Genomic DNA, 26,223 nt, shown 5'->3' with positions numbered 1-26,223 from the left:
ACCAACAAATGAATCAAAACAAACAGAATAAATGACGAACAATTCAATTTGTCTCCCATCCCAAAATTGGTCTAAACCAACAGATATACCTTTAAAGTCGGCATCTGTTAAAAGCATACCTTGGTGATCATATATGATGTCCATGTACTGACCCACTCATTATACACCCTGCCCTTAGTGCTTCTGTAGATCGGTTTGGGGAGACCAGACCAATTGGGAGTGCTGGAGCTAAGGTATCTGTTATTGGAACAAGAACTTAATTCAGAGAGGATAGGAGATGACAGTTTACAGAGATATGAATCGAACTGGCAATTGTTCACAAATATGACCCAAAGATATAAATTTACGTCTGACGATCTGATTGTTTTTTAATATCTACAGTACAATGTATTTACAATTTATTATCTTAATCATACTAACGGTTTTTGACATTTATAACTGCTTAAGGCAAAAACAAATTGTTAAAAAAAAGTGAAAGACGATGGTCGTTTCTTCAAATAAAAATGTTACTTACTTTGAATATAAATGAGGCCGAAGAACTTCTTGGATATGCTCTGGAAATTTCTGCCACAGGTCATAGCCAGCCCTATGTGGAGTAAAAAGGTTTATAAAAACCTGATACGTTTCCTTAGAGACCTAAAGCAATTTAATTACAACTTGCTAACCAAGGAGAAATCGTGTTATCATTTCTACAATCAATTCCGGATTAATCTAGTGCCGCAAAAAACCAAAACATGAACTGTAAGAAAATAATAGAATACCACAAGGATGGGCCAGCCAAGGTAAGTATGAATAAAAAGCATTAAAAAGGAAAGCTGCCTGGAGCGGGAGTAAACGCCACAGATCAAGTCATCATGAGTTTTACTTTTACAAACTAACATCAAAAAGCATATTGTCCATACTGTTCTCTATGCATTTTCTTAAGGAGCTGACAAGGAGAATTCACGTGACAATCGAGAGTGTCTTTAGTTGGTGATCATTTCTATTATCTTCGTGACCTTGATGTTTAATTCAGGAGTGATACTGTTAGGAGAAAAAAGAAGTCAACGGCTCTTGACGATCTAGGGGTTGAACCTGTCACTGACGAAAGGAGAGCGAAACAAATGCGATCTCGGATTATTTTCGTTTTTCACTGAAAAAATTTAGACCAATTCATATAACCAACATTTACCTGTATCTCATGAAAGTCTTGTCGTTTGGGCTGAAAGCGATTGTTAAAAGAACGATACAGAAGGGTGGGCTATGTAAAATTTAACAACACTCACCCGTCCTTCTTTGATTCACTACAGCCATACGTTAACAGAACTTCTTGAATAGCATAGGCAGAGCAGTCCTGGTAACAAAAATGCATAACGCACGTGCATTAAAACAACCAAACGAATTTCTGATTAAATTGTAAATACAAGAACATCACAAAAAACAGTGGAAACGCTTATAGTTTCTCTCAGGACTGAGGACAAAAAATTAATCATGCGATTACTTTAGCCGATAAGGAACAACCAAACTGCCTAAAGCGCGGGAAAACGCGGACGGCCAAGTCATGATCTTTTTGCATCTGATTCGTGGCATGAAGGTTTTCTAGACCACTGAAAGAGCGAAGTGAAGCAAAATCAAAGCAATTCCGGATTATTTTCGACACTCAATTGAAAATTGCTGTAGTAAAAAAGATGACCCAGGTGGTCTTAACTAATCGCTGGAAAAAGTGAAGAAAAAGCAACGCAATCATAAATTGTTCTTGGTAATTCCTGTGGCCTCCTCTTACCTGTGCTCTTGTATCATGAGCTGCTAAGAAGGCCTGTACCAGCTTATTAATAAGCTCAACGGCAAACTCCTTATCATCACAACCACTCTGTAAACAGATTTAGTGATAGAAAAAAATCAATTTTACATAAATACTAAAGGAACTAGCTAAACAGAGGTATTTTATTCTGAGTATGCCTCTGTCCAAGTATACCTGAGGCGGTAATAATCAAAAGTATCATTTCTAGGAAAACAAAGCTTTAACTTTAAATTCTGTCACTATTCTCAACGCTCATAACGATATGCAAAGTTAAATTACGCAATAACAACTAAGTTTTATCGGCTTGGTGATCATTCCTCGCACTGCTTACGTTAGAGCTCAATATAATACCAAGAAAATTCGTTCACTTCATTCCCACTCAGTTTTTCCAGAGGAACGCAGAGAAAAGAAAAGTCCTCCCTTCTCCCTCCCACGGCGTTTGGGTCGTAACGCTAAATTCATCACCGCTAAGCCAAGCTGTTCCAGCTTCCGCCGATCAACAATTATTTCCATATTTTAATTCGGCTGAGTATAATTCGTTAATTCGTTGTGTGATAGAATACTGTGCCGGACGTTTCTGGACAAGGTAAATTTAGCACTAAAGCTCGTGTCACTGACTGAGGAAACATTACCTTTCAAACAGAGCCACCGCTCCTGACCACAATACAATAATTCCATAATACAATAATCATGCAATGTGTGTCTCTGAGTACTTGAGGAGCACTTTCTACAAACGGGCATACAGCAAATGTCTATTACCTCAAAAACTGTTTGTTCATCCACAGGATCGTGTGTGAGCTTATCCAGTCTAACAACGAAATACATTAACTTAATCATCTTAATCATGGCGTAAAAAACAAGCACTTTGTGGTTCATCAGTTTGACATAGGAAAGCAATTGCTATCTTTTAATAACAATGCTTAAAGTACTATTTAACTAGGCTGAAAATCAGCGATAAATTAGACGAAACAAAAATGGTGAAGGTTACAAAGCTTGATCTTGGAATTTTCGGTGAGTAAGGTTCCCTCAGAATGCACACAAAAGAACACCGTCTTAATGATAGCGAGGTGTGTGTCTATTTTTAGGGATTCTTTTTCACATCATGCCACACCCGGAGTATACATTAAAACTAATCAATTCTGGTTTAGTAACCACCCTGGTTGTTCGAAAAGTGGATAATGTTATCTCTATCCGATGGATAGCACAGAACATTTTCTTAACACGTATCCAGTGGTTAGCAATTTATCCGTTGGAAAACATTATCCAATCTTCGAACAACTGGGGCGTGCTGTTCTGTGGCAGATCTAAGCACATACGTATGAAGTAATGTAACTAGCTTGGGAAGAAAGACACATGAACAAGATCAAATGTAAACTAACCTGCCAGGATCGACAGCCCCCAGCTCACCGAGACATTCAGCGACAAGAATTTTCACTTCAGCATCAGTCACACGACAACTGGACATGAGCTGTTCATAATCAAAATTTCTTTGTCATACAAGATGTTGTTCAGTTTCTACATCATGTTAACCCTTTTACTCTCAAGATCTCATTAGTAATTTTCCTTACTGTCTGCCATACAATTCTTCTGATATTAGTTCGGATAACTCTTCCCCAACTGATAATTTTCTATATTCCCATCACTTGTCTGTTTGTTATTGTATTGATTTTGTTAGGAGGAATTATTTCTTGGTCAGCCATGGGAATTAATGATGCAAATTACACACATCATTTGAGCTCAGATAATCAAGAACTAACCCATAATTCTATGTTTCATTGTGTATTTTGTCGCCTGATTATGAATAAGAATCAAGACCGGTCGTGCAGTTAAAAGTCGCATCTTTGACAAAAATACTTAAGACTCACTTAAATAAAACTGGGCATTTTGAAAAATGTCCAAAATCGACAGTTATACCATGGTAATTAAAACTCTTATCATATGCGATGTAAGTCATTTTTTATATCCGGTTAAAACTACAAACAGGAGTTGTAGGGATTGTCAACAAGCTATCGTTTCTTACCACACTAATAAGCTGCGGGATGATGGGATCGACGGTTTCATTACTAAGGACATAACCATGTAAGGTGGCCTGGAAAAAGATAAAGAACACCATGGACAAATTCATGTATGAACACACATGTAAGTACACAGCTGTGGCTGAATTTTTGAAAAACGGGTCGGCGAAAATACGGCGCATCAAACAGCTGAGCAATAGATAAAAAAAAAAAATTAAAAAAAAAACAGTTTGAACTTTTTCGGTCAATGTCAATGTCCGAGCAACTATGAACCTATCCCTTCCCTGACCCACCATCAACCCTAATTGTTATCAGTAGACTGTTGTTGGGTTAGGGGTGGAGTAGGTGCCCAATTGCTTAGACACTGATATTGATCAAACTTTTTTTCTGGAATTAATTTTAAAAAAATCGTATTCCACGGGTTCCACAGGTTCCACAGGTTGCTCAGAAGTTTAAGAAAAAGAGCCGATGGGATGAGCAACTGAGGGTTTGTTTAGCGGTGTAAGATCAATATTGAAGGTTTTAGATGCGACGATCTGGATGGGAAAAGCCTGAAAAGCAAAATCTACCTGGTTATCATGAAGCAGCTGTTTGAGTTTTGACAATGCATGCCTTTGCACATCAACACTTTCATGAGATATTCCTTTCAGGGATTGTCTCAACTGAGCTCGCAAGTCCATTTTTTTGGCAGCATTCCCACTACACGTCCTCAGCACTGCACTGACTCGGCGTAGTTCGGGAATATCGGGTAGAAAATAGATCTCATGAAAATAACCTTGTAGAGCAGCTTTGTTCTCAACAATCAGAAAGTGGAAAATCTGTGTGACTCTTGCTGGAAGCTTGTTCAGATATGGTAAAAGGGTCACAATGATCTGGCTCAGCATGGGCCCAAGATTTGAGAGTTCAACATTCCGCACAAAGTTCTCCCATGCATCACACGATAGCTCAGGAAAGCCTTCATCTTGGAATCTCAGACACAACCGCAGGATACCCATGACTTTCACTCGTACGTAAGTGATGTACTTCCGCCCCATCACTTGCATCAGTTTGGTGAGACTCTGAAGAGCTAATCTCTTCTCTTCCAGATCAGTGTTTGTTAGAAGTACAGTGTTGTAGAAGGCCAGGATACCCAGCAGTCTAGATTGCAGAAAATTAGCCTAGAGGAAGAAAATGTAGGTGTTATTCTGCACACAAACTATTAATTTTGGTTAAAACGTCAAGATTCATAGTACGGTCAAATATTGTTATGGGAAAATGAGGAAAATAAAATGTTTCTTTTATTTTTCTTCTGATTGCGAAAGCACCTTTCTGAACATCTAGATAAGAGCGAAGAAAAATAGGACAAGGAAGAGGAGCTAAGAGATCGCGTGACAATTTTGAATTTCGTGTTTATGTTCTGTCACACAATCCATCGTCTATTGTCTACAGTCTACCGTCTGTCGTCTATCGTCTATCGTCTATCGTCTATCGTCTATCGTCTATCGTCTATCGTCTATCGTCTATCGTCTATCGTCTATCGTCTATCGTCTATCGTCTATCGTCTATCGTCTATCGTCTATCGTCTATCGTCTACCGTCTAAGTTTTCGGACAAGCCCACCGAGTATGTAAAAGTAATTTGCTTGAAGGTCGGAAAAACACGGGTGACCAGGTCACGAATAGTTTAAGTCTTACATTTACTTGGTCGAAAGAGAGTCGCAAGTTTCTGGACTAATCAAATGCGACGTACAGATAAATGATAAAATCCCAGTATACTCTATTGGAATTCCCTTTAAGCCAGGTTAGGGAGCTTGGGCAATCAGGTTGGCAACGGCGAGGAAGACGTCAAATAAAAAATGAATTTATATTTTAAGTTAGAACTACGCCAAAGGCTGTTTCTTACGGCACCACATCTTAACTTTAGTATAACGTGTGTGAACAGCAAGCGTTGAGATCCAAATGGAAAATTAAATAATTTATCTTCGGGGTTTCTGTTTTCAGACCACGCAAATTTTGGTGATTTCACGCTGTTGTTTTGCACTGGACAGCTAAAAATGAACACAGTTTTAAACGCACGTGCTGAGCTATTGTTCTGACCATTAGATCTTTTATTTGCCGTCGCCGTAATATTTTCCTTTATTTCCCTGTTGGTATGGGGAAGGGAGGAGATTGAAGAAGTTGTTGTTGCTAATAACAAAAAAAGCAAGAGTGGTCTTACACTTTTGCCAATTGAAGATCGTAGCCTGACTTTCTCTTAGCATTATTTTATATAAACGATGAATTGTGGTTTGGCTTCAACAATACTTAGATAGTAAAGCCCCTACCAGATGTTGATCAGTTTTAAGGTCCTTTGGCCCAGAGTAAGTGTCATCCTTCGAGGCCAGCATTGCCAGTCCACTAAACACCTTGCTGTAGCTAACACTTAGATACAGTAAAAGCTGATTATAAACACTCTGGGCCTCCGATCTCAATAGGCTACCAAGCTCTACATCTGTCTCTTTCTGAAATAAACAACGCATAACAAAACATATCCTGTACCAACAAGGTCAGTCTGCTTTAGAGAATGACTTGCATTACTGCCCGAGCTTATCTCGGTTTCTATTGCATGAAGCGACCGGAGGTATTGCTGATTTTCCTAAATTGCATGCTGGTCTTTCGAACGTAATGATCAAACATCGGTCATGTGCAAGTAAAGTATTTTTGGCCAGGCGCGCGCAGAAAATCCAAAGGAAAAACTTTAGAAACAACTATCACGCAATCAAGATATGGAAAGTTTCATAGAAATCTTTAGAGGTGAACTATATTTAATAGTCAAGGAAAAGCCAGCAAAAGTCGACCTCGTAGAAGCTCCAAAACACAAAAGGTCTGACCTCAGATTATCAAAGCCCTATACCGAGAGATCATCGTTACGTTCGTTGTAGACACAAATTGTGGGTCAGTGACCTGCTACTAGGGGCGGCTAATAGTTAAGTTTTCAATAACTTTTCAGTAATACATCCGGAACTACTCAACCAAATTTAAAAAAAATTGGGAAGGTGATGTAACTTTGGTTGGTTGACCGTTACTATGGCAAAGGTTGCAATGGAAACCAAGTAAAATCGAGATTTTGTAAAATATAGCAAAAAAAAAGCTTTTCACTCGAAAAATACCTTACCATTGATCTTGATTTGTATACAAAGGCAAATGAAATTCAGAGGACTCCCTGAAGGGTGAGAGAAAGTTTTGATTTCCTTAGAGGATTTCATATTGAGTTCAACTTTCTAGCTGCAATAGCCCAGAAATTTCAAGAGAGTAGGGAAGAAGATATATTCACAGAACCCGGTCCTAATGCTTTCTCTTTGCAGAGTACTACCACATAAGATTTTAATGTAGTTTGCAATGGAAAGTAACAACGTAATATCCGCACACACAAAGAGGAATCTACCACAGAAAAGAGGAGAGATAAGTACCTTCTGCAAAGTGATACATCGAAAACCTTTCCTGTCCTGTTCAGCAGACTTAAGAAACAGAGTTCAACTCCACAGGTTTTGGAAACAACGACATAAAGATGGCGCTGCTCTGATAAGAGCTCCCAGTTGCAAGAAGTTTATAGGTCGATCGGGGAGTCAATGAGCTCTAATAAAACCTCCCACCTTTTAATGGATAATAATATTTGGTTGAGCAGTTCCGTAGATTTGTCGTTTCTGAACCCATTCAAATCGGTACTCCCAAAAACGCCTTCCCTACTTCTAAAATCAGTGTGTAGCAAGTAACCGACCCCACGATTTGTGACTATGACTGACGTAGCGAGGAGCTATTGGTATTAGCCTATCATGATCTAATGACAATCCTAAAGCGTAGTGAGAGTGCTACTTAGTGCCCTTGTTAGGCCTCTTTTAGGCCTCTTTTTTTAAATTTCCTGACATCAACTATAAAGTTAGGAAAAGGAAACTCGAGACCTGACGGACATAAAGCTCATTTAGTACGAATATCCTATTGATTCGTCATTTTGTTCCAAGCTTTATCAAAAAATTTGTTCACTTGCACCCAGTTGTAGGTCCCCAAATGTATACTACACTGACTTACCTGTACATAACCCAGAGCTTTCTCTAGCTCAGATGCTGAACATGTTCTCACAAGGAAAGAAAAAATAAACTTGAAATTCTCCAACAGCATCTCCCTTCTGTTCATCTTCAGCTCTTTAGCAATATGTCTTAAGATTGCCGATGAGGAAGGCGATGCTTTCTTGACCAAGTAGGGGATTACAAAACGCAGTGTATTCTGTAGGACAGACAAATTTAGAAATGCAGTATTGAATAAATCGATTCCATGTTGCCATGCGTCCGTTCTGTAATAAATCACAGACTACGTAAAAACATGGTAAGGACAGAAAAGTTGCACATGAGGCGCAGCTGAGTGAGTCGCTGATGTTCTTGCCATAATTTGACGTTTTCTGCCATCTATTATAGAACAAACCCACAGCAACATAGAATCTAGTTATTTTATACAATAAAGAAGCAATATATTTTATTTAACTCTTTGACCGCTGAGAGTGACTAGCATCTAATTTCTCCTAATAATATCGCCCCTGAATCCCACATTAAGGTCATGAGAATAAAGAAAACGGTCACCAGCCAAATAAGCTCTTGATTTTTAAACAAATTCTCCTTGTCAGCACCTTAGGAAATGTATTGAGAAAAGTATGGAGAATATACATACTGATGTTAGGATGTAAAAGGTTAAGGTGACGTCATCTATGTGTCTGTCCTCCAATAGATTATAGGGAAGAACCAATCAAAATGTGTGCATAACTCAGTGAATCATTTTAAGTGTAAAGAACAATAATAAATAAGAGAATATTTACTAAGCCTCGTAAACAATGGAGAATGGATCCCAAATAATGAAGGTTGGACAAAAAAAGAAAAATAAAACCACAATTCTCGCACTCGCTCGTGATAGAGAAATTTTCAACTAAGAGTCAAAAGTAATCCAGGATTGAGTGGGTTTTAATTTACTCCGCTCTGTGATTGGTCCAGAAAACTTGCGCTACTCTCTTAACCAATCAGATGCAAACGAAAACCAATCACGCATTGGTCGCCCTCATTTTCCAGCGCTTTAAACAGTTTGCTTGGTTTTAATTTGAATTCTCATTGGTTCTTATGGGTATTTTCCCTTATACTGATTGGTCGTTGCGATAACTCTGGTTTCGGTTTTACAACACTCAATCGAAGAGCGCTCAAGTGTGAGATGTTTGTATTACCTTTAGAAATGAATGGACATCCCTAAACTCAAACACACTGGCAACTTCTGAGACAACATCCAAAGAAACTTTAGAAGAAGGATTTAAGCTTTGTATTTCATCCATTGCATCTACCACAAATTTACAAATCGGTTGCTTGAATCCAGCAAACAAATCCTTGAGTTGTTTGCCCTGAAACCTGGCCACCTCTTGGACCTTATAGAAACACAAAAAAGCCAGGGTTAATTTTGAGCGTAACGTTGGAAATTCTCATTGAAATCCTCTAATCGGACAGTGTTCTATCGCGACCACTTGGAGGCTACAATCTTCCTTTTTCGCAAATTTAGGATTTACAACAGACGTTAACAAGGCGTTATCCTCAAGCCTGAGAAAACGTTTATTTGACTTATCAAGAGCGTAAGACAAGGAAGGACATTGAAGTCCCCGTGAGGAATCGATTTTCAGGGCTTTGGATCAATCATCTTGTTGTACAGGCAACAAAGCTTCTTCATTAAGCAGACGCCGAACAGAAACATGAGCTCTGCTGTATTTTGCAAAGATACGCAAAGATTTACCTTTACAAACGCACTTAATGTCTCTTCTCCTGAAGAAAACCCCATTAACTTATAAAAAAACCAAAGTAACCAACAGAATTGTCCAAAATGGGTTCGCAGTTTCAGATGTTTGGATGAACACAACATCTAAAGGAGCGAATCCATACCTGACGTTTCGAGTCTTGGCCCTTCATCATTTGCCCTACCAAAGGGTGACCAATTTACATTACCCTCTCGTATGATAAAACCAAATGATCTTGTTATACCCTACCAACGCAATACAAAAGTTTATTTAGAAACTTACCCCTTTTGTTCGAATACATACCTGTTTGAAAGCTGCTGCTCTAATAAGCTGAGAGTGCGCAGTCAGGCTCTCTAGCAAACTCACAATAACAACCAGCAATAGCTCCCCTTCGGCAACTTTTCCCAGTTGTCCAATTGTTAAAACCACCGTCTCCTGCAGTTTGCAGTTGCCTTGCGAGGACGCTTCAAGGAACACTTTTTTCAGCTTGGAAATTACATTTTGTTGCGTGCTCTCATCTGAATCGGCTCCTCCAGGTTTAACAACATAAGGGACGACGTTGCTGCCAAACATCAAGCAAACTATTCGCAACTCTCGAGTATATTGAATTTCAATGTTTATAGTCTTACACAGGTGTAGTGATCGATAATGCATTAATACCGATTATTCCTGTTTCTATAACAATAAGCTAACAGTATCCCTAAGCCGACTAGACACTAGTAACTCAGCGGCCAAATGTCGGGCATGCGCGTCTGGATTGATTTTGGCCGATCGTGCGCCAATTTCCCGCGCAAATTTCATAAGAAAACATAAGCTATTACAGCCGCTGCCACTCAAAATATGCGGAAAAAATACAAAGATGACTCTAAAATTAAGTAAAAATATGAAAAAGACTCGACACTTGTCGAACTCAAAAGTTCTTTAATTATGGCCATCCTGTTGATTTTCTCACTCGTTTTGAGCACTATCAAAAAAGTTATACGGTTTTAAAACAACATGATCATTGTCTTGTGTGGCTGTTTATCACTCCTGAGAGACAAATGGGCTCTGACCGTCTATGTGAGAGTACACCTCCTTGAAGTACAACTGTCGCGCATCCACAGGCATTTGACCACTTCGTTGACGTTGGTAGCCACCAACATTTCAAATGTAAAGAACATTTTACAAGTCGAGATTGTTTAATCTAAACAAGATTATTTGGTATTATCACTTGAGTTGATAATGTAAATTGGCCACCGTAAAGAGTTTAAAAGCTGTTTCAGGCGTTAGCACTTCCTCAGAGCAATGGACGAAGGGCTAACGTTAAAAACGTCAGCGTTGAAACTCTTTACGGTGGCCAATTTACCTTATCAACTCAGTTGATAATACCAAATTACCCTGAATTATGATCTTAGATATATGAAATTCCTATATTTGCACTGCGGTGAAGAGATGAAATTAAGAGATCCTCGCAGCTAAGAACACTACTGAAACGAGTAGTTAAAAATAGGACCTGAAAAAAAACTTCAGGCCCGTACGGGATTTGAACCCATGACCTCTGCGATACCGGTGCAGCGCTTTACCTGACCAACTGAGCTAACAAGCCAACTAGGAGCTGGTCAATGTGTTGGGTCCAAATAAACCATCCAAGTAATGAATTATGATTTTAGATATAAGAAATTCATATATTTGCACTGCGGTGAAGAGATGAAATTAAGAGATCCTCGCAGCTAAGAACACTACTGAAACGAGTAGTTGTAGTTACCCTGTTATACTCTTCCACCAACGCAACACCACAGTTTCTTTAGAAACTTAGCCCCTTTATTCATTTGTTTAATCTGAAGTTCACCGCGTATGCCATTTAGCCACCACATCTTCAATCAGTTAAGCTTACAGGTATCTATCACTGACCTGAACTGCATCCTGACCTCAAAATCGGGGTCCTCAATAAGATCAAAGCACGTTGCACTAACTATAGATCTTTGAGCTTCATTATCAGGTGCCACAGCCACGTGTGTAAACATTCTTTTCATGCTCTTAATGAAAGCACACTTGACGGAAGAGCTTGCTTCAGGAGAGATAAGTTGAAGGTAAGGAATGAAGTTTGCTGCATTTACTATGGCATGAGGTTTAGTTCCCTCCATGTCATCTAGAAAGGAATAAAAGGGTAAGTTTCTAGAGAAACTTCTGTGCTACGTCAGTGTGGATGTTACATGATAATTTGGTTTTGTCGACTGAGTTGATAATGTAACTTGGCCACTGTAAAGAATATAAAGCTGACGTTTCGAGCGTGAACCCTTCGTCAGAACAAAGGGCTCGCAGTGGCAAAATTACATTACTGCACAGCATAATCACATGTCCCTTTCCGCAGTCAAATGACATGTAAATGTCGTGATTTAGTTAAATAGTGTAGATCCGATTCGTTAAAAACTGATTGGCCCCTTCTGCCTTGGAGATACACTAAAGAGCATTCTTTCAACTCATTGGTCAGTTTGATTGGTCAAGATTCTTCGTTCGGTTCGTTGGTTACCGTTGTTCTTGATGTCAAGAAGTTGGTTCTGCATAGAGGTTAAGGCATAAAAATGCTTGAAATCTGTTGAAAAGAGTCTGTTCTGAGTCAGAAAAAGCAGCTTTCTTAAGTCTAAAGTCGTTTAAGTCATGAGTTTTCTTTACAGCATTAACTATTTCGTTATACCAAAAACCATTTCAATTTGTTACCTGCTTTGTTTTGAATAACAGAATCACAATCAGGGCAAAGAAATGTGATGCTGCCGGAGATGGACTTATGAAAAGGCAGTTCGTTCCTCAACTTCTTTATTACTGTATTCTCTGTAAGCACGCAGGCTAATGAGCCAATAGTTTTGGCAATTTCTACTTGGACACCTTCACCGCAGGAGAGGAGCCCAGGAAGAATATTATTGATCAAGTGGAAAGAGTAGGAGCCAAGAGAGGACAGCAAAAGAGGTAAATACTTGAGAGCCACAATCTTCATGTCACTTGTATCTTTCTGTGTAAAAGAATAAACAACAGCAATGTTGAATTTCAAGCAAAGAAATGATCCTAGCAGGTGGACTGCACTTAAGTAATTGTAGAAAAAGAAGCCTAAAAAATTCATGGTTCGACGGGATTGGGCTTACCATCAACTGAGCTGCAAAGCCACACGATGGAAGGGAGGTAAATTTTCGAGGGCTCATCTTTCCCATAAAGGAATCTGATCGCAATTTTGATTAAAATAAATTTCAATTGAGCTGCAGATAAAAATCAAGTAAAGGAATTGCGATTATGATTTCTTTGCTTAGTTTTCATCCGCAGGTCAATTGAAATTTCTTTCATTAGAAAATAAATTGTAGCGTGCAATGTATTACTGTTTTGTAAGGGAAAACAATGTGAGTAAAAAGTAACGAGAATCTTTTCAAAAGACACAAATCACCATTATTAAGGCCAATCCTAATGAAAGCTACTGCCAGGATCTAAAGGCGCCAACGGAAGGCCAAGGTGAGAAGACGAAGAAGACCTTAAGCGTCGATAAATACCAGCGCGCAAATCATAATTACTCTCATGCTAACTTGTAATTTGCCGTGAGAGTGACTCAAGTCTGCCACTCCAATCAAACGGAGGCGACACCTGTCGGAGCCACAAGAACATTACACATTCATTTAAAAACTTTCCTTTGAACCTCAAACAAATGAGTGCTATCACTTAATAATATCATTCACGCACGAAAACTTTGAAAGAAATGCCCCTTACAAGAACTAGAAGAAGCACTTGCATTCTCCAGGTTGGCGCTGCATCCAGAACTGCCATTAAATGAAGACAATCGACCCTACTGTCTCTGTCAATCACAGGATCAAGTGACCTCCCGACTCTGACCATGCCGTCCAGCGAGAGACCAAACCCATGCGGAAGATCGACCCACGGAGGATCACTCTTTGACAGCCAAGGAATGGATACCAGAAATATAAAGAACTGGCATAATGCCAGAGGGATGTGAATGACATCTGATATGCTGTACAATGCTCCGCAGAGCTGTACAAGTTTTCTAAAAGACGAATCAAGGATATCACATTTTCCTGTGTCTTGCGGCGACAGCTCTGCAGTCTGGACAATGATTTGAAGAGATATTTTAAACATGGAGAAAAGGTGGCCGAGATCCAAGCTTGTAAAAAACTCTAAAAAAGAAAAACTAAGTTTCGATTCAAACGGAAATCAAAGTTGTTTTATGTATCTACTTAAATGTAATTATCTGTAATTCAGCTGCCATATTCCATTGAGGACGGTGTGTTTCATGGTTTAAGGATGTTTTGTGTCAACTCTGTGTTTGTTCAGTTACATGTTCGATGTTTCGATGAAGGCGACTTTGCTCAAAATTTGCGGTAAAAACAAGTTTAACAGCATAACAGCGACATTACATCTCGACAGCCAACAACATGAATCATAGTGAACACCAGAAGTAGAAAAGTCTGCATCTTTAAACATAATAAGTGACAAACTCGAAAACTATTTACAAAACAATAAAGCAAATCAGAAGACACGATACAATACAATATCAATACAATATCAAGTATACAAGTGACGAGAATAAAGAAATATATCAGTCAAGGGACTATTAGTTGATCCAATACCAAATTCTCTGAACTAACATCACAAGAACTGTATGGAAGACGGTAAGGAGAGTTACGAATGAGATCTTGGGAGTGAAAGGGTTAACTAATCACTTACGAATTTTGAGGGGTTCTCACTCATGATCTACTAGAAGGGGGTCGTATAAATGACGTCAACCCATAACAATACTCCGCTGTACAGTTGTGTGCTTGGCTGAAGAGCCTTTGAACAGGATTGAGGCTAAGGTTGACCTTGTTATGATACAAACCTTGCTGCTTTTCAAATGTAAATTACTTTGTTATTATGATAACTAGATACTGGTCTCTATCACAACAAGGTCACCTTCAGCCTCACTCCAAATCAAAGGCTTGGCAACTAAGCACACAACTGTAAAATGACCTATTCTTTGCTTCTTTACCGTATAAAACAAATAGATTTTATGTTACAGTGCGTCTGTTCAGAAGACGTCAAAATGTGGTGAGAAATCAGTGATACACTCAGCTATGCCTCGTGTGCCATTTTTTTGTTCTTACCACACTTTGACGTCATCTGAGATTATTAACAGACGCACGGTAACATGGAACCTATTTGACAAATAGTACAAATGCACATGTTAGTCATGTTTTCCATGACTGTACTTTATTCTTTTTGTCATATTGGTGAGTAAATAGTAACCTATGACCGATCTCTTCCAGACGCAGATCCCTCCTTTCGGTAGTGTAGCTAAACAACTTAACCCTTTCCACCCTAACATCAATATGCATATTCTCCATACTGTTCTTTATACATTTCCAAAGGTGCTGAGAAAGAGAATATGTTTAACAATCAACAGCCTTTCTCAGTTGGTGATCATTTCCGTTATTCTCATGACCTTCATGTGTGTTTCAGGGGTGATATTGTAAGGAGAAATTAGATACTAGTCATTCTTAGGGGGCAAAGGGTTAATAGCTGGAGACTAACAGGCTGCGACTTTTTGCGTCAGTCATCAGATATCTTTCCCGCGCTAAATAATCTTGCAAGTGCCTTTTCAAGTTTTAAAATGTATTTTCAAGTTTTAAAATAAATGAAAACCTTTAGAGACATTGATTTAGATACAATAATGGTAAATGAAAAGTACGGGATTAGTACTTTTCAAAAGTGAATGATACTTTTGTTAATTTCCCAAATTGCCATATACTGTGCTTCACAAGATCACCTTTAATCTCACTTAAGTCACTTGGATTTTCCGCGCCGAGGTTCCTTGTTTGCTGACTACAAAGGTGAACCATCACTTCCACAGTGACTCTGACGCCTTCCAGCTCACAGGCGAACTCATCCTTACGATAAAAATGTACACAAACAAATTAGGGTCGAGAAAGATTTTTTTTCAAACAGTTTCAGTAGTTTAGTTTCCACTCGAAATAAAGTAAGACCAGCGCTGTAGTATAGCAGATACGTTTGCAATTTTTAGTAGAATCCTCTGCCTCTGACTCCGCCCTAACACCCACCCCCCTCCCCCACAAGCCAATCCCACGCAAAACAAAAAGCAAATGAATTCGCACTTACCAAATTAGGCAACTTTTCATCTCCCTTACGTATTATAGACATGTTAAGTAATTTGATTCTTTCAAGAAGTCTTCTCATTGTTCCTGAACTTGAGTCATTCGTTTTCTTTTTGCTTGGCAGAGAAGGCTGTAAATTGGTGGTCATTTTTCTTTTCTTTGATGAGCTAGTCTTACTGTGCAAGAGAGAAAGCATTTACAAAACTATTTATAAACTGTGCCAAGAATACTTAAAGCCACTGAACTGCACCCAAATTATTACAAAATCACCACTGGACAGTTAGGTACAGTTTGCGTTACTAAGCATGCATAAGGTGAAGATGACTGAATATTGACCGCGGTCGTTTTTAAGCACCGAGACGAAGTCAAAGGCCATAAAAACACCAAAAGGAAACGAGGGTAATATCCAGAAGTTTTTAACGATCAAACTTGGTCAATAACGGTTGTATCATATAGCATAATTATTTCACTTTAATTAGAATCAAGAATTCGAGAGCCGGGAAAGAAATCCACCTGTTTTTGTGGCATACTAAACCCACGAGAATCGTTTATGTTTTTTACTTGTTTTGAATGACTCCTACTGCTTTTAGGAACTTCATCACCTACATTGTTCAAAACTTACGAACTTTTTAAGTCCGCTCCAGACTAATTTTTTTTCTTGCGCTAGCAGGCAAGAGGGGATGTCTTGCCTGCTCAGGTAGCCAATGATACGACGGGATTCGCTTCATACTAACCACGGACGACCCAAGCTATAATTATGATAAAGGTAGATATTAATGATTAAACGTTGTCACAAACCTCTCCATTGTTTCTTCACTTGAGACCTCATCTGTTCCTGAGGCATCAGACTAAAAGACAAAAAAGAAAACATTGGCTACAGGGAATAAATACTCCTTGTTCACACTTTAAGAAAAGGGATGGCTGAAGACTGAGATTTTAAAAGGCATCGAAGAAGACGGAAGTGAAGACTGGCACAACAGGAAAGACGGAGGTGGAGACGCAACAAAAAGTTGGCAAAGGAGACAAAGATGATGAATAAAAGAAACGAAGAACAAATGGGTGAGGGAGATGACACCATAGACATTATAGCAATGACATGCCCATATTACTAGTCAAAATGGTTTTGGTGTTGTATACTTTAATTTCTTTCAAACCATAGTTTATGGCTTTAAACCTTAGGTCACTTCTCCCTGATAGACTGACATTTAGAAATGTGACCAACATGTGCATGTGTATCCAAGGATTGTTTTCAGTTACCTTGACACAAGTTGTGCCCTTCTTGTTGCACCTATCTGCAATCACTGCCTCAAATAAGCACTTAACCAAGAACTGTAGGAAAAAAATGCAATTATGACATTTCTCAAAAAAAAAAAAAAAAATTTATAGCTTCACGTGTTGTGAAAGAATTACACGGAGCAAGGTAATAACAAAACAATCAATCCCTCAATGCTATTTCTCCTGAATGGAAAATTTATTCATGAAGTTGTTGCAAGCTGGACTTAGATGGCTTAATCATAACAAGATCATCATGAATTCCTCTCCCTTTGAGTACACTTTAAATGTATAGTTTTTTCCCCTTTTTTTAAGTACAAGTATACCCTTTAGCTGCAGGTGAAATGGTGGTATAGTCATTAGTACTCTGGGTTCAAGAACAGAAACACCTTGGCCAGGATCCTTGTGTTGAGTCTCTAAGAAAGACACAACATAAGGTCCCTGGTTCCAAAGTTCCACAACATGAGTTCTTCTCCCCACCCACAAAATGCTGAAGGGGGTAACCTTAATGGACTTAACCCTTTAACTCCCAGAAGTGATTCACATGCAATTTCTCCCTACAATATTCATCCACTATCCAGCAAACTGGTATTGAGAATACTCAAATGTATCAGGTAGAAGCTGCTATCTTGATCTAACACCAAATTCTTGTGACTGGAGCTGGAGGTGGAGAATTAACAATCAGATCTTGAGGGTTAAAGGGTAAACCCCCTAAAAAGAGGTTCCTACTCACTCCTGTCTATGAAGACCAGCCCCAGAGATGTAGACCTCTTAGATTGTGAGCAGAAAATTAATTTACAGCTTAAAGCTGCATTTCTATAAATATTCCTGTGACAACTTAGCAGTTTAGAAACACTTTTACATGTTTGGTGCTGAATGTGCATGTCCATCTCCCCAGAACTTTTTCCAAATAAAAGCACTTACCTGTTGCTGTTGTTCAGTGCCAAGGTAACTAACTATACACTTATTTATGTCATCTCTGACATGGTGTTGCGTTAAAAGACCAGTCTTTCCAGCATTGGTGGGCACATCTTTGTAAATGCCAGAAATGAACTGACATACAGCCACCTGACATGAAAATAAAAACAATCATACAGTTAGCAAATGTAAGACAAAGAAACTGGGCCTACTAATTTAAAGGGAAGATATCATGAACCATTTAACTCCCATGAGTGACCAAGACAGAATTTCTCCTCACATTATTAAAGTTAGTAAAGCAGACTAGTGATAAGAATAAAGAAAAATATCAATTAGGGAATTAGTTGATACAATACCAAATTCTCCATACTAACATCATAAGAATTGTATAACAGACTGTAAAGAAAAAATTACTAATGAGATCCTTGGAGTGAAAGGGTTAATGGACAAATACCTATCCAAGAACTAAGTGTCCACTAAAAGGACTGCACTATCCACTGGATAGAGATTTATCCAGTGAATAGCATCATCCACCCTCCCTACAACTGGGGCCTGATAGTTTGCATACTAGTTAAGGGTTGCACCTACTGCAATAGCAGGTGACTTCTCGGCAAGAAGGAAAAGTCACTCAATTGTTGCAAACAGTACTCAGGCACTGCTTGAAACTGACTTGGTTCAATTCATGCACATGTAACTTTTATCAGAAAAAAAAAGTATTGCACCTTTAACTCTTTGGTCAGAAATTTCTGCAGACCACCTCCACAAAAAACACCTCTAAGCTTCAAAAGAAAATATTTCACATGCCATGCAGGAAATGCATTCAGAGATCTTTCTGATGTTGAGCCTGTGAGCTGCAGTGGATCTCTTTTCCCAGATGGAGGGTCTGTTGATAGGACATCTAAGCACTTAGCTACACTGACCTCCAATGTGGTGAGTTTTTCTCTGTAGACATTAAATGGGGAAAGGAAAGTTAAGTCTGCATACAGTTTTAGAAGATTACATAAGACTATACATGGTTCTCCAGCAAGTATGAGGTTCCCTTATGAATGGAGTGGCAGTCCAGTGCAGCCTCATGGATATCTTCAGTCAATCTTTCCCAATATTTGGTAAGAAAAGGACCTCCAGTGCATTACCTTAATAACTTCCAAAATAAATACATGTGTTTGCTAAGCTAACCCTAAAAGAACCCTGGATAAAATAAGGCTGAGATAATTATTTTGATTCCTTCTTTTAAACCTGCTTTCCTAGAAATACAGCAATAGGGTCTAAGAGAATGATAAGAGGGCTTCCATATTGTTTTATTACAATATAAAAACTGTCTTTCACTATATAAATACTCAACAAGACATGAAAACATATTTACCGCCCATCTACTGGGATTTTAGAGGCAACTCCTGATACCAAAAGCTCTAGTAAAGAGCAAAGGCATTTGACAAACTTGTCCAGAAGAGGTACACTGGGAAGTCCACTCCAAGGTAGCAGACCTGTTATTATATCTAGTGCTGCCTGAATTAAAAAGATTTACTGGCACTTAATCAAAATAAAATGCCTGACAACTCTACATTATCAACAAGCCAACAAAAAGGGTGAGAAAGATATCTTCTACAGGTAATGGAACAATAGAAGTATTAAAATTAACATTTGATCAAATTTTGTAATGGATGCTAAGCAATAAATTTTCTGTTGCTGCATTTTTCAAGTATGCCAAGCAACTCTTTAACAGAGTTAAAATTATGAACCTGATGCTAGTAATGAATTATTTGATTAATATTAGCATTGTAAGTAGGTAATAATTGTGGGGAATTCATTGTAAGCAGATCATTGTTAGTAGTGTATTGTAAGTAATGCATTGTAAGTAAGGTATTGTAAGTAATGTTTTGCAAGAGAGTTAATGAATAAATCATATATTGTATACTGTCAGTAGCCTACACTGTTGTAAAGAAAAGAAAAAAAAATTTACACCTTTCAAATTTTGGTCAAGTCTTAAAAGAATTGTAGCAGCCTATTAATACTACACAAAAATTATTTTACTAGAAAGGATGGATGGGAAAATGAACTCTAATTTTAGATGATTACTCATGGAAACAAACCTGTTTAATGCGAAATAGACCAGTCTGAAGAAGGTGGCAGCAGATGGTCCATAAACTTGTCACACTGCTGTGATTATATTGGTACATATCACAAACCAAATGGCTGATAATTTTACTAAAAGAATCAAGAAATAAAAATTATTTTTAGTTTTAGATAGGAATAAAAAAAAATGTTCTCAAAGAATTTGTGTCATGAAATCCGCAAACACTAAAATGAACTATTTTTCATTTGTCTCATGATGTAGTCATGTGTGATGTAGATCATGATGTTTCAACTGCATACTGCTAGTCTTCTTTAGGCGACAAGGTCAACTGGTCATGCGTGATCTTATAAAGTTATCTGTTGTTGTCGTTTTTTTCTTGTCAATTGTTATCTTACTTCATTGATTTGTGTAGAATGTAACATCAGTTTTATAGCTAGCCATATAAAACTGCATTTTAACTCCATTATGTCAGTCAAAAAAATTAGTATCAAATTTCATCAGTACATGCATTCAGTTGACCTCAGTTTCTTTGATAGGAAGATCAGAGCCTTAATGAGAAGTTCACATAAACTGTTACTTCTAACTGAGTCGAAACTATAACTCTATATACTGTACTAACATCTGCAGTGAACAACAAACCTTGTTTCTTCTTGTAAAGTATGGCAATCTTCTGCATGCTTGATACAAATGAACTTCTTCACCATGTTGAGCTCCTCCTATAAAAAGATAAACATAATTATTTTAAAATGTGAAATGATAACTGATAATGAGAATAAAATCAAAAACCCAGCTTAAAGGCTCATAACCAGTCAGTATCAATTATTATCAGTGTACAATGTAGTTTTGAACTGAACTGCATTTAATTACTCAGGTTAGTTTAAGATTTAACAACCTTTTATTACTACTCTGAGAGGGAGTCACCACTTGTTTCATTCTTGATCTTAGAAATATGTGATGGACCTCTCAAATACAATAACCATACCTCTTTATCACAGGTTTCTGTGTACTGAAAATGGCCAAGATAGAGAGGCAAAGCATCAACAGGACAGGTGCCAGATGAAAACAATTTTTCATCAATCATTACAAGGTCTGAAGTGAGAAATTGATAAAATGATCATAAACAATCAATTACCCTTAGCTAGTAAATATACAGGTCTTCCCAACAATCAAATCAAGAGTACAATTTGTGGTCTCACGTGATTTACTGGCTAATGTAGTGACAGTTGGTTGAGCTATAAGTCGTTAATAATTGGTGTATACTATCACTATCTAGTCAAAAGTCCAAGGCTAGTAAGCCACCTGTGTGACCAACAGAGAGTCAACAAATGAATAAGAAAATGAACTTCAGAGTAATGTACACCACTTATTAATCAAGCAGAAGTGAAAATAGGACCTGAAAAAAAATTCAGGCCTGTACAAGATTTGATCCCATGACCTCTGCCATACTGGTGCAGTGCTCTATCAACTGACTTAACAGGCATTATTTTCACTACTGCTTATTATATAGTATTCACTACTGCAAAGATCACTTTCAAATTCATATTCATTTCAGAATCCACAGTTCACATATGAATATGATTTTCATATATCCACAGTCAGAGAGCCAACATTTGTACAGTTGAAAAGTTAGTCCACCATCAGGACATTAAGACATTGGATACACAGTGCTGTTAGATAATCAATCTTCATTGGACTTTTTTATGACTTACCCTCCCAAAGTGAAACAAATTCTGTAAGACATGTGTTGTAATATACAAGGTCTTTCCCTTTCACAAGCTGTTTTGGAGACAATTAGAGGTAATCAGTGATGGTAAACACAATAACTTAAAATGTGCCAGTCATACAGATAGCTCATTATTGAGAAGATTTTAGATATATGACAATTCATCGTATGGGCCCGAATTTTTTTCAGGTCCTATTTACAACTACTCATTTCATGCAGTAGTGTTCTTAGCTGCGAGGATCTCCTAATTTCATCTCTCCACCGCAGTGCAAATATATGAATTTTCATATATCTAAAATCTTCTTTCACTTGGATGTTTATTTGGACCCAATTCATTGACCAGCTCCCAGTTGGCTTGTTAGCTCAATTGGTAGAGCGCTGCACCAGTATCGCAGAGGTCATGGGTTCATATCCCGTATGGGCCTGAATTTTTTTCAGGTCCTATTTACAACTACTCGTTTCAGTAGTGTTCTTAGCTGTGAGGATCTCTTAATTTCATCATTATTGAGAGTTATACAATGTAAACAATCATTAAATAAATGTTTATCTTTCAATATAGTTAGAAAGATGGTGAATTTTTGGCTTGCTAGTAGAATAAGGAGATTTATTATTTGGTTTGTCACAAGCTATACACAAAGGAAAAATACAGAGTTCCATATATGGATTCAAACCTCAGACCTCTGGCACTTCAATTTTCTAGAATTTATTTTATAATATATGTTAGAGAACTCTACAGTCAGTTTGGCCATTACTATTTGTGTAGGTTTGTGTGTGGCATGTGTCCCAAATAATACTAGAATTAGCTGGTCTGACTTGAGCAAATAGACCAGCGTAAAACCTAGCAACAGCCTAACTCACCATCAAATCCTTCGTGGTTCAGTGATAAAGCATTTAGGTACAGAGTGCATCTACATGTACCAGACAAACAGCTACTTCTCATACTCACCTGCATTAATGACAGAATGGCAGACACAGATTTGTCATGCAACTGAGAGCAATCTGGCTCAGCAAGAACGCAAAGAATTCTTGAGAGGATCCATGATGTAAAAACTGTCAGAAGAAGATTTAGGTAAGTAACATGATGCAAACTCTTAAAAATATCATTTTTACTACTTTATATCAGCTTGTGCATCAGTGTAGAGAGACTAGTGTGTAATGACACAGCTGACTCAAGGTCTACCATTGGTAGAAAAACTAATGATTACACCACTCCCTTATTAATTTATCATCTCACGTTTTCCTAACATTAGTGTGGAAACAAATTGTTAGGTTTGCTAGGAGTTTGCATTGATAAAGGCTATAGTTTTATTAAACTGGGGTTTGTAAAAGAAATCAAGTAAGAATTAATAATGAAATCTTTAAATTTCTGTTTACCTTTTCCTGATTTGCAGATCTTGTTACCCTGTGAACTGGATGTTCCAATGGCAAGTATTCCATCATTTGTATTCTGAGGTTCTAAACTAACAAAGCATTCTGGGAATGCATCCAGGCAATGATGCAAGAATTGCCAAAAGATCTCAGAATGAGGTGTACCTCCAGTCTTTCGTGATAACTGGACAGCAACTGTAAATTTAAGTACTACAAAAATTAGAGATACTTGCAACCAATGTGATTTTCCTGGTCATAACAACAGTAAATTAAGGTAAAGACTGAATGCAATGACAGCTTTCATAGCCCATTCCAGTTCCTGTGGTAGGAGGTGGGAGATAGGATATTGGCTCATAACCCCTCCCCCCATTCCCCCTTTCTCCTCCTCCCCCATTAATCATCAAGTTTCCACATCAGTTTAAATACACCTTATTTGCATGGATATATTGTAAATTGTGTAGCATTTTTCCAAGCTCTACAAAAGTAAGAAAAAATTAAAGATATGAGCAAGATTTCCACTTGTATTTTAAGTTAAACTGGTAAATAAGGGATTCTTAATTCCACTTCTATTCCACTTTCTTTTTCTGTACTATAAGAAATACATCTATCTGAGCATAGTATTGATCAAATATGGCCTGTGTAAAAGATGAAAAAAAAAAACAAGCCAAACCACTTGAGTTTTTTTTCAAGACTAACAGAAAATGTGCTGCATTTTAGAGCTAAGTTCATAGACTCTCTTACTTATAGCTCTAATACTAATCAAAGTGCAAAAGTTTACACCAATTAACAAATTGTACATACCAGCATCAAGATCAGTCAATATGCTATTCACAAACTCACACAGAAGTTTCTTCATTTGGTTTGCTGAAGTATAGTGTTCTTGAGTACTAAGACTGGATAAATATGGAATTGAAAAAAGGGAAAAAAAAACCTCACGTGAGTCAGCAAAATATAAACTTAACTTCTTCAATACTTGATATGTATACAGCAAGATTACTTCACTAAATCGCAGTTTTTATTACAAACGTCGGGATTACTGTGTGACAAGTTAAAACATTGCAATCCCATGTCCCCATTTTTTTGCATCAACACTCTTGTGTCTGCACCTTCGACAGTCAGCCTCAAATCAATCGACATCATCTCCCAAGTCACGTTCTTAAACCTTCCACCCCTGCGGGTGACAAGCATCTAATTTCTGCAAATGTAAGGGCCATGACGATAAAGGCAATGATCTCCGATGAATAAGCTTATGATTCTTAAGCAAAATCTCCTTGTCAGTACTATTGGAAATGTAGACAGATCAGTGTGAAGAATATGAATACTGATGTTCGGTAGCTACATATAATGAAATCAACATGGTAAATTAAAAAAACCGATTTCCACGTACCTTTCGGGATTTCGTCTAGCAATTAATGTCGCCATAATGGGTGCGAGTTTCTCGCTCATAGAACTAGAAGTATTCGCCATTCCTAAATCGTAGATTTTCTTTATTTCTCCTGGCTATTCATTTTCAAGAGGCAATTTGCTACAAACTCAAGCATAATGATACACTCCACTACAATTCTCCCGCCATCTTGCTAAAATACCGCGCTAATGCTGGGTATGACTCGCTCTAGTCCCCCAGCATTTATAAAATGTAGGAATACATGGCGTGCAAAATGCGCTTAAGGTACATGTGTTTTCGCTCATACCAGTTCCACTACAACGCAGCTGTCTCAGGAAGAAAAAAAAGTCAAAGGTATGAAAATCTATCCGTCAAAATAAAAGAAAGGCTTTGAATAAAGTTAAAAACTGTTGACATTTGAAAAAATGTCATTCATTTGTTGATAAACAACTCACGGGAAAAAAAAAAACACCAGTTAGATTACATATGCCTGCGGGGCGTGAATACCAAGGGAGGCACGAAAGGGGGAAGGCGCGATCAGTAGGATCTGGAGGAATACACCAGAGAAATTTTCTCAGGAATTCACTCACCCAGACGATTAGACTACACTATCAAAGAACGTGTACGTCAAAAAAATGTGATTAGAATGTATTTGGTCGCTGCTTTTACTTTCATATCTCAAAATATATGTATAAAATTCATGTTTTTTTTTTAATTTCGCGTACGTTTTTAAAGTAAGGTTATAACAGCTCGTGTTAACTTTGAGTAACAAATCAGGATTGTGTTGCATATCTGCCGACTTTTTTTAAGTGAAAAATTTCGGCGAAAAATTTCAGCGATATCTTCTTCGACATGAACTAATGTTCTGTCATCTACAGTCCATGTAAGGCTAATGGAAAATAATGTTGTTACTTTTTTTATTCAAAATAGTGTGATTCGCTAAGTATGAAGCCACAACAGCAGTACATATATCAGCAATTGTAAATACATCTCGCGAAGAAGAAATACAAAACACTTCCAATCAAGCAACAAAAGTTCTTCAGTTTACATTATTGCCAAAACGGCTTAAAGACGGGCAGCGAAATAAAGTATCATTATAATTTGCAGTTCTAAAGCTCAAATAATTGCCACATTCGGAATTCAACGAGATATTAACTTTTTGGTTTTAGCACGAGTACATTTATCCCCACTGAGTGATGTTGCAAAAGGTGCTTTGTTAAATCGTGGGTGATGTGTTTTCTGTATATCCCTGCTCTCTGATTCCTGCAGTTTCTAGACCCACCAAATACAGGAGCACCAAAAGAAACAACAAATGAGGAAATCCACCGATAGTTCACCTCTTTGTGCTCTGAGCACCATTTCCTCATCTTCTTCCCAGTTTTCTTGGCTGTGATCCTTTTGTTTTGGCATGAAAAATCGATTTTTCTGCTTGCAATTAGTACTTGAAGTAAACAGCACAAGCTCCCGTTATTCCTTGCAAATTAATTTCCTCGAATTTCTGGAGATAGACGTGCAGTCACCACTGAGAATTGTTTTGATTCTTGGGTTTTTCCACCGAATACGAGCTTACTAGACATATGTAAACGACACCCGCAACTACCTGTTACAGAAAAAACGAAATACAATGTTCGTTCAAATGAACTTGAAACATTTCCAAAACGTTTTGCGTTGTGATAGGTGAATCAATAGTTAAAAAACGTCAAAATAAAGGTTTCAGTGATGTAAATTAGCAAGCCAAGTTTTTCAATTGTTTGAAATTTTTCCAACAATTACTATGCAGATTTCAAAACTGGGCC

At 37.8% G+C, this 26,223-nt stretch overlaps 1 protein-coding gene across 1 annotated transcript in view; it reads right to left on the bottom strand.

Annotated features, from left to right (window-relative positions):
• Positions 1-24,599, bottom strand: part of LOC131799635 (serine/threonine-protein kinase atr) — a 45,568-nt gene extending 20,969 nt beyond the window's left edge. The window contains exons 1-30 of the mRNA XM_059117335.2: positions 24,431-24,599; positions 23,845-23,936; positions 23,050-23,238; positions 22,622-22,725; positions 21,662-21,728; positions 20,935-21,041; positions 20,592-20,668; positions 19,969-20,083; positions 19,242-19,384; positions 18,601-18,820; positions 17,885-18,028; positions 16,946-17,017; positions 16,487-16,536; positions 15,693-15,864; positions 15,343-15,463; positions 13,293-13,714; positions 12,264-12,552; positions 11,457-11,694; positions 9,870-10,128; positions 9,012-9,206; positions 7,838-8,032; positions 6,097-6,273; positions 4,365-4,952; positions 3,801-3,869; positions 3,160-3,248; positions 2,540-2,588; positions 1,763-1,849; positions 1,266-1,333; positions 515-586; positions 120-237 (exon numbers count right to left, since the gene is read on the bottom strand). Coding sequence (XP_058973318.2) covers positions 120-237; positions 515-586; positions 1,266-1,333; positions 1,763-1,849; positions 2,540-2,588; positions 3,160-3,248; positions 3,801-3,869; positions 4,365-4,952; positions 6,097-6,273; positions 7,838-8,032; positions 9,012-9,206; positions 9,870-10,128; positions 11,457-11,694; positions 12,264-12,552; positions 13,293-13,714; positions 15,343-15,463; positions 15,693-15,864; positions 16,487-16,536; positions 16,946-17,017; positions 17,885-18,028; positions 18,601-18,820; positions 19,242-19,384; positions 19,969-20,083; positions 20,592-20,668; positions 20,935-21,041; positions 21,662-21,728; positions 22,622-22,725; positions 23,050-23,238; positions 23,845-23,936; positions 24,431-24,510 — 4,668 coding nt within the window. The 5' untranslated portion in view covers positions 24,511-24,599. The remainder of the gene's footprint in view (positions 1-119; positions 238-514; positions 587-1,265; positions 1,334-1,762; positions 1,850-2,539; positions 2,589-3,159; positions 3,249-3,800; positions 3,870-4,364; positions 4,953-6,096; positions 6,274-7,837; positions 8,033-9,011; positions 9,207-9,869; positions 10,129-11,456; positions 11,695-12,263; positions 12,553-13,292; positions 13,715-15,342; positions 15,464-15,692; positions 15,865-16,486; positions 16,537-16,945; positions 17,018-17,884; positions 18,029-18,600; positions 18,821-19,241; positions 19,385-19,968; positions 20,084-20,591; positions 20,669-20,934; positions 21,042-21,661; positions 21,729-22,621; positions 22,726-23,049; positions 23,239-23,844; positions 23,937-24,430) is intronic.
• Positions 24,600-26,223: the final 1,624 nt, after the last annotated feature.

The sequence above is a fragment of the Pocillopora verrucosa genome, chromosome 5 (assembly GCF_036669915.1).
Source record: "Pocillopora verrucosa isolate sample1 chromosome 5, ASM3666991v2, whole genome shotgun sequence".
Lineage (NCBI taxonomy): Eukaryota > Metazoa > Cnidaria > Anthozoa > Scleractinia > Pocilloporidae > Pocillopora > Pocillopora verrucosa.
This window is presented reverse-complemented; position numbering and strand designations above follow the sequence as displayed.